Source organism: Acyrthosiphon pisum, chromosome X (genome assembly GCF_005508785.2).
Source record: "Acyrthosiphon pisum isolate AL4f chromosome X, pea_aphid_22Mar2018_4r6ur, whole genome shotgun sequence".
Lineage (NCBI taxonomy): Eukaryota > Metazoa > Arthropoda > Insecta > Hemiptera > Aphididae > Acyrthosiphon > Acyrthosiphon pisum.
The window spans coordinates 121,114,733-121,122,472 of record NC_042493.1 but is presented as its reverse complement, the minus strand read 5'-3'; the positions used below and the strand labels follow the sequence as shown (position 1 = coordinate 121,122,472).

The window sequence follows — 7,740 nt, the reverse complement described above, 5'->3', positions numbered from 1 at the left end:
AAAAAAAAACATTTAGCTTAAAATATGTATACTATTTCTTACTCTACTATGAACATAGCATTTATGAGTAATAAGTAATTATGGTAATTATTTAATAGTATTCATATAATATTTATTTGCTAAATTCGTTTTTATTATTACATTATCATAATTATAGTGGTAGAGACTAGTCACTTGTGTATGTTTTTAAGTGCTGATTTTTTTGAGTCTGCCTATTATTATTAAATACCTTCAAATCATTCAAAATATAAAACAAAAAATAACCAATTATAACACTTAAAAAAAACTTAATAATTAGTCAAAAATAAAAATAATTTAGTATAAATTATTAGTATACCTAAAACAATTTTTAAGAACCACAAGTATACTTGACTAATAATTTGAAAAAAATGTTATTTTTATTCAAAAAATAAAAAATAAAAAACTAGATATTAACAAACAGTTTTATAATATTAAGCTCCTATATTTATCTAAAGTATAATAACCTTGATCATTTAGAATTTTACGTTATAATTAAGTACAATGATTAAAATTAAATTAAATTTGTGATATAATATTCATTTTTAGATGCAATCAATGCATTAAATACTCTTAAGCCAGCTGATATTACGTTGGTAAAGTCGATGAAGAATCCTCCTGTTATAGTAAAAACAGTAATGGCAGCAGTATGCGTGATGAAAGGAGTATCACCAGATAAAAGGCCAAATCCTAACAAGCCTGGCCAATATGTAGTGTTTTAATTATATAAAAATGTACACGTGATCAATAATAAGAAAATGTGGATTTTTTTTAGATAATTGACTACTGGGGTCCAAGTCAACGCTTATTAGGCGATCTCAATTTTTTACAGACACTAAAGGAATATGATAAAGATAATATATCTGTTAAAATTATGGATGTTATACGCAAAACATATCTCCCTGATCCCAGTTTCAAACCAGCAATCGTAGGTAAAGCTTCGAGTGCAGCGAAGGGTCTTTGCCAGTGGATTATTGCATTGGATATGTATGATAGAGTGATAAAAATTGTGGCACCAAAAAAAGAAAAATTAGAGATAGCTAATACTGAATTTAATGCAACCATGAAGATATTGGATGAAAAGAGAAATGAAGTAAGAGAGTTACAGAAAAGATTAGATGCCCTTAAAGAACGCTTGCACCAGACAGTGTTAAATAAAGAAAAATTATTAGCTGAAGTAGAGTTATGTAAAAACAAATTACTTAAAGCCGAAAAACTCATCGGTTAGTGAACCTAACATTAGTTTATATTTAATTCAAAGATGAATTCATTTTAAAATTGTTCAGGAAGTCTTGGTGGTGAGAAACATCGTTGGGCCCAACGTGCTGAAGAGCTCCAGACCATCTATAATTGTATACCTGGGGATATTCTTATATCTTGTGGAATTATTGCGTATTTGGCTCCATTTACATCACATTTTAGGTATTCATTAAAACCATTAAAGATTCTGTCCAATATCTGTTGTCAACTTTAATTTTTCAGGTCATCGGTAATTAATGAATGGAAAGTATTATGTAATAGTTTAAAGATTCCCAGTTCAAAAAGTTACAGTTTAATTGATGTTTTGGGTGTACCAATAAAAATTCAAAACTGGACTATTAATGGTTTACCAATGGATTCATTTTCAATCGATAATGCGATAATTATGGATGGGTCTCAAAGATGGTCTTTATTGGTTGATCCTCAAGGTCAGGCACATAAATGGGTGAAGACGATGGAAAAATCTAATGATATAGTAATTGTTAAGCTAACAAATTCCAATTATATGAAAATGATTGAACAAGCTATTGAAGTTGGAAATCCAGTATTAATTGAGAACGTTCTGGAAGATTTAGATTCTCCTTTAGACCCAATATTATTAAAGCAGGTTTATAAGCAAGGTAACTGCATTTAAATGAAAATTAATATTGGTAATAACCAATAACTGGTTATAAGTGTACTTTTAAAAATAATTATTAATCAATTTAAAATAAAATTTTGATGAATGGTTAATAGGTAATTTATTGATATTCAATTAAATGCTATTAAATGAATGAATTTACATTTAAACTTTTTATAGGGCCTATGACGTTTATAGTTATTGGCGATAACGTTATTGAGTATAATATGAAATTCCGATTATATATCACATCAAAGCTGAGAAATCCACACTATTCACCCGAAATATTTAACAAAGTTACAATTATAAATTTTGCATTGACCGTGGAAGGTTTAGAAGATCAGTTGTTGGGGATTGTTGTGGCCAAAGAACGGTAAATGGCAATACTTTCCGGTCGATTATTTTGAAAGATTTTTACTTAAATAAATATTTTATTATCAATCATAGGCCAGATTTGGAGTTAAAACGACAAAAGTTAATTGTCGAAGGTGCGGAAAATTCTAAAGCATTGTTGGATGTTGAAAATAATATTCTACAAATACTTTCAGCACCAGGAAACATTTTAGAAGACGAAGATGCAGTTGATGTTTTAGATAACTCAAAGGTTGTATTAATATAACACAACCATATAGGTCAATACTATATATAATAATATAGTATTACATTATATATCATAATTGTTTCTTAGATATTATCTACAGACATTATTCAGAAACAAGTGGCTTCAGTAGAAACCGTCGCGGTTATTGATGAATTCAGGTTGCAGTATAAACCAATCGCTAAACACTGCTCTATACTTTATTACTGCATTTCTGATTTGCCTAATATTGATCCAATGTATCAATATTCTTTAAATTGGTTTTTCAATATATTTGTTGTAACAATTGAAACAGCGTGAGTATACGATTAAGTCATATATCGTTTTTATTCATAATATTTATATTTTATATCAAGTGTAGTTAGGTACATGGATAAATTGTAATTGTTAATACTAAAATGTATCCATAAATATATTTTTTCCTTATTATATTATTATATTAATTAATACCATTATTGAATAACCATAAAGACTGTACGATATATCATATTTTACATAGGTCGTTTGTTCTAAAAAGTTTTAATTTTTAATTTTTATTGTAATTTATTTGTATTTTATTCAGTATTTTTTATAAGTCTATAAATGTGTTTTTGAGAAAATAATCGTGAAAATTTAATACAAGGTTCCTGATATTATCCCAGATAGCAATTTTTTGATTAATAATATTATAACATTATAATCACGAATAATATTAGTATAACGTTATTATAATACTATTATAATATTATCATTACAAAATGCTATCTGGGATATTGTTACAATAGTAGTTGAAAAGTATTAAAAATACAATTACGATTTTTTTATAACCATTTAAAGTTCATATTTTGACAACATTTATCAAAATCTCGAAAACTAATTATTGTAAATAAAAAATTATAATGATATGTTCAATTTTTATATCTAAGGATTGAAGGTTTAAAACAAATATTTTCATAAATAGTTCATACTATAACCAAAAAATCTAAAAAAAATATAAACAGTTATTTTTACAGACATTTTAAATTCAAATTTCGAGGAAATTACATATTAAAATTAAGAATAACTGTTTAGCAATTTTATTGCAATTTAATTATATTATTCGTGGATATATTATGAAACTTGTAAAGAGTACATTATTATATTTTATACACACAATAACATTTTAAAATGAATTAGATATAGTAGATATAGTAGATAATATCATAAAATATACATACTTTATACTTAGTAATATTATAGGCTGTTACACCTCAGAATTCGCTCAGAATTTCACACCATCGCCACCATTAGTGTTTGAAGTATGAAAGTTGTGAAATATTTTAATGATTTGTGAAATATTGGATTTTTATTAATTATTTTTTAAATATTATTTTGTTTCATATTTTTATTATATATAAATTATAATTATAACATTAATATTATATAATTTAATATGATAAACGTTATACCCAAGTGTTTTTTTTAAAAATTATATTCCATTTTTATATTTTTATTTTTATTATGTTTTTTTATATACAATTATACAAATACATGTCATAAGGTTTCATGATCAAGAAAACTCTAATCTGATTTTTAACATATAACTATATAAATTATCACGTACACAGTACATATACAATATACCTACCTATTCCTTATTTATTTTACATTTTTACATCAAATAATAGGTACAGCAAAAAAATACAACATATAATTATAAATTGAAACTGAGAAAAAAATGTGTGTCAATGACTAATGAGGTATTTAATTCAATTAGATTAATTATTTAATATTTTACAAGACAAAACTACAAAAATAATGATAATTGAAATATTTCATTTTTTTTAAATTTCATGAAATTTTCAAACACTAGCCACCATCCATTACAGTGACCCACTTGTAACTTACTGTACAGCAGAGAGACATCGGCTTACCCGATTTTTTTATTACATATAATTATATAAATACATTTTTTTAAATCTATACATATTAAAATTGTATTCTTGTATAATGAAATTTGTTATATAATATTTGCTGAACTCAAATAAAATGTTTATAAATTTTTAACGTATTAACCAATGTCATTGTATATAGTATTATATAATATGTAGTTGTATACTAAATCTATTTACCTTATAAGTTATAGGTATGTACTGTGTACATAAAATATGTTCAGTAATAATTAATATTTTTTATGTTCAAATTAAATTGGAAAGGGACATTTTTTTTTAGAAATAAATCCAGAAAAATTAAAATACGGTTGGAAGCTCTGAAACAAACGTTTACATATAATTTATATGCCAACGTATGTCGGTCATTATTTGAAAAGGATAAGACATTGTTTTCATTCATTATGTGTACTACAATAATGATGTGAGTGATAATTTTATATTATGTTTTCTAATATAATATATTATTATATCCAGCGAATGGTCGTTATTTTAGAGCTGAAAACAAAATTGATAAACAAGAATTAATGTTCCTCATGACTGGTGGTGTAGGTCTAAAAAATGATGTTCCTAATCCTGGGCCTGATTGGTTATTAGGTAAAAGTTGGGATGAGATTTGTCGCCTGGATGATTTAAACACGTTCAAAGGTATATAATTTATGTATTCATAAATTGTTGTTTATTTAGACAATTCAATATACAAACTCACTCTATTATTACTTATTTCAGGCATAAAAAATGATTTTATACAAAAAGTGGAAGACTGGAAAAGCTACTATGATTTAACTCATCTTGAAAATGCGAAATTCCCTAATCCCTGGTACGATAAATTAAGTGATTTTCAACGCATTATTATCGTGCGCACAATTAGACCAGACAAAGTTATTCCAGTCATTACCAAACTTATAAAAATAGAACTTGGAGAAAAGTTCACTTATCCACCACCATTTGACATAAATAAATCATACAGTGACTCAATTTGTCTGAGTCCTCTTATATTTATTCTATCACCTGGGATAGATCCTATGTCAAGTTTATTGCAGTTTGCCGAAAAAATGGGTCAGGCGGAAACTTTACAAAGCGTTTCGTTGGGTCAAGGACAAGTAAATAATTATTTAAATTATTTAAATGATAAATTATATAAATATGACCATTAATTTATAATATTATGAAAGGGTCCAATAGCTGAATCATTTATAAACGCCGCACGAACTGAAGGCGGCTGGGTTTGCTTGCAAAATTGCCATTTGGCTACCTCATGGATGGAACAGTTAGAATTAATCTGTGATTCATTTGATATATCTAATGTGCATAGTGAATTTAGATTATGGCTAACTAGCTATCCATCGGAAAAGGTATTATAATGATAAAAGTTTTTGCTCTCGCATATTTATTTTATAGTATCTTCAAATAACTCTCATCATTCATTATCTTAACGTAATAGAATAATTTAGTTTTAATCGTAATTTTTTTAGTCTTCAAGATAAAATAATACTTAAATTTATACAAATTATGTTTAATGTACTTTTTTTCACTTATGTGCAGTACCTATAATTTCTATGTTTCAAACAGCAATACTACCCATTTTAACCTTGAGTCATTTTTTCTTTTATATTTTTTTCATGGATTTAATGATTAACCCAACGTCCTAACTTCAAAAATTGCTGATTCATACCATTTTAAATATTAGTTATTATTTACATGCGTATATGCATCTATAATTATTTTTGTTAATCAGTAATTTTTGTGATGAGTCCCATGAGTATTATATATTTTCAAAAATATCCTAAAATAAAAATCTTTTAAATAATTTCAGAATTATAGAATGTATAGAGTGTCCCAGCAGAAGCGTACACTTTGAGAAGGTCGGGATTTTTTTTTTCCCGAAATGTTCCTCGGAATGCAATAAAAATATTTGACCGACGTTATCAATTTCTAATGTTCCAATAATAACATTTGCTACAAAACACCCAGTGGCGTCCCTAGTTTCATCAATTGAAACCCAGATTCGTTTTCCGTTTACAATCGCCCTAATTTTAGGACTGTGCAGCAGTCAACATGTAAACTATCTATAGTTTTTAATATGAAATTTAAAAAATTTGTCAAAATATGCAAAATAACCATAAAAATTTTAAAATATGCGCTTTCCTGCAAAATCTATGAAATATGCAAAAATATGCACATTCGAATTTTAGATCTGATATCGTGGCACCGAGAAATGAATTTATTTCGCACTCTGCTAAATTTAACAATATTTAAAAAAGTATGCAAATGCTACAAGTCCCTAAGCCTAGTTATAAGATAAGAAAAACATTGAAACAATGCTATCAACCCAGAAACCTAAAAATCCCGGCCTTCTTAAAGTGTGCGCTTCTGCTGGGACACCCTATATAATCTATAGTACGGCCCCCAATTTGTCATAGACTTTTAGCCTCATATTTTTTATTTTCTTCCTGATTTAATTAACTTTTAGTGACTTTTTAATTTTAGCTTATTTTTTAATGTTATTTAGTATTTATGATCACGGACGTCAACAAAAAAAGTGTGTACATATTTTTTAATTAGCAGAAGATCCATCTCACTAAGCTTAAAAATTAATAAATTATAAAAATATATTTCAAACGGCATGCATGCAATAATATTTATCTAATTCGAATTAAGAAAGTAAATTTATTCATTAAAATGAATGAAAAAAAATAAAGACAAATAATTTATGGTAAAATGTATTGGTTGTCATTTAATATAAAAATAGTTTTACTCTGCATACGCGGACTGGGTGGATACGTACTTAAGTTTGTAGAATACAATTTAACAGTATACATTTGAGTAGGATTCATTAGTATCTTGATGAAGATAAAAATCACGGTTAACAACTTTCACGGTGTTAAGAATTTTGAGTTATTGTAGACACTCATTACCTATATAAAATATTCTATAAAATAACCGTATATGATGTCATACAGTACCTATGTTTACAACTAAGTTAAAATTTGCTTAAGTTCCCAGTTTCCGTACTCCAAAATGGCGTTAAAATGACCAATGAGCCCCCAACAGGCTTACAGGCGAATATGCTCAGAAGTTATCAGTCATATCCCGTTAAAGATCAAAATTTCTTTGAAGGGTGTCCAGGCAAAACTGAAATATTTACAAAACTTTTGTACGGAATCACATTTTTCCATGCTGTCATTCAGGAAAGAAAAAAATTTGGACCTATCGGATGGAATATACCATACGGGTTTAATGAATCCGATTTTCATATTTCCATACAACAACTTCAAGTAATATTATACGTCATGAATAATGATTTGGATTTAAGCGTAATGAACGAACTTATTTAA

General features: G+C 26.7%; 1 protein-coding gene across 1 annotated transcript in view; it reads left to right on the top strand.

Moving 5' to 3' along the window:
• The window catches only part of LOC100165023 (dynein heavy chain 7, axonemal-like), a 7,515-nt gene extending 1,749 nt beyond the window's left edge, over window positions 1-5,766 (top strand). The window contains exons 3-12 of the mRNA XM_029485477.1: window positions 568-728; window positions 794-1,241; window positions 1,305-1,440; window positions 1,501-1,898; window positions 2,078-2,270; window positions 2,345-2,501; window positions 2,586-2,791; window positions 4,899-5,050; window positions 5,132-5,505; window positions 5,578-5,766. Coding sequence (XP_029341337.1) covers window positions 568-728; window positions 794-1,241; window positions 1,305-1,440; window positions 1,501-1,898; window positions 2,078-2,270; window positions 2,345-2,501; window positions 2,586-2,791; window positions 4,899-5,050; window positions 5,132-5,505; window positions 5,578-5,766 — 2,414 coding nt within the window. The remainder of the gene's footprint in view (window positions 1-567; window positions 729-793; window positions 1,242-1,304; window positions 1,441-1,500; window positions 1,899-2,077; window positions 2,271-2,344; window positions 2,502-2,585; window positions 2,792-4,898; window positions 5,051-5,131; window positions 5,506-5,577) is intronic.
• The last annotated feature ends 1,974 nt before the right edge of the window (window positions 5,767-7,740 follow it).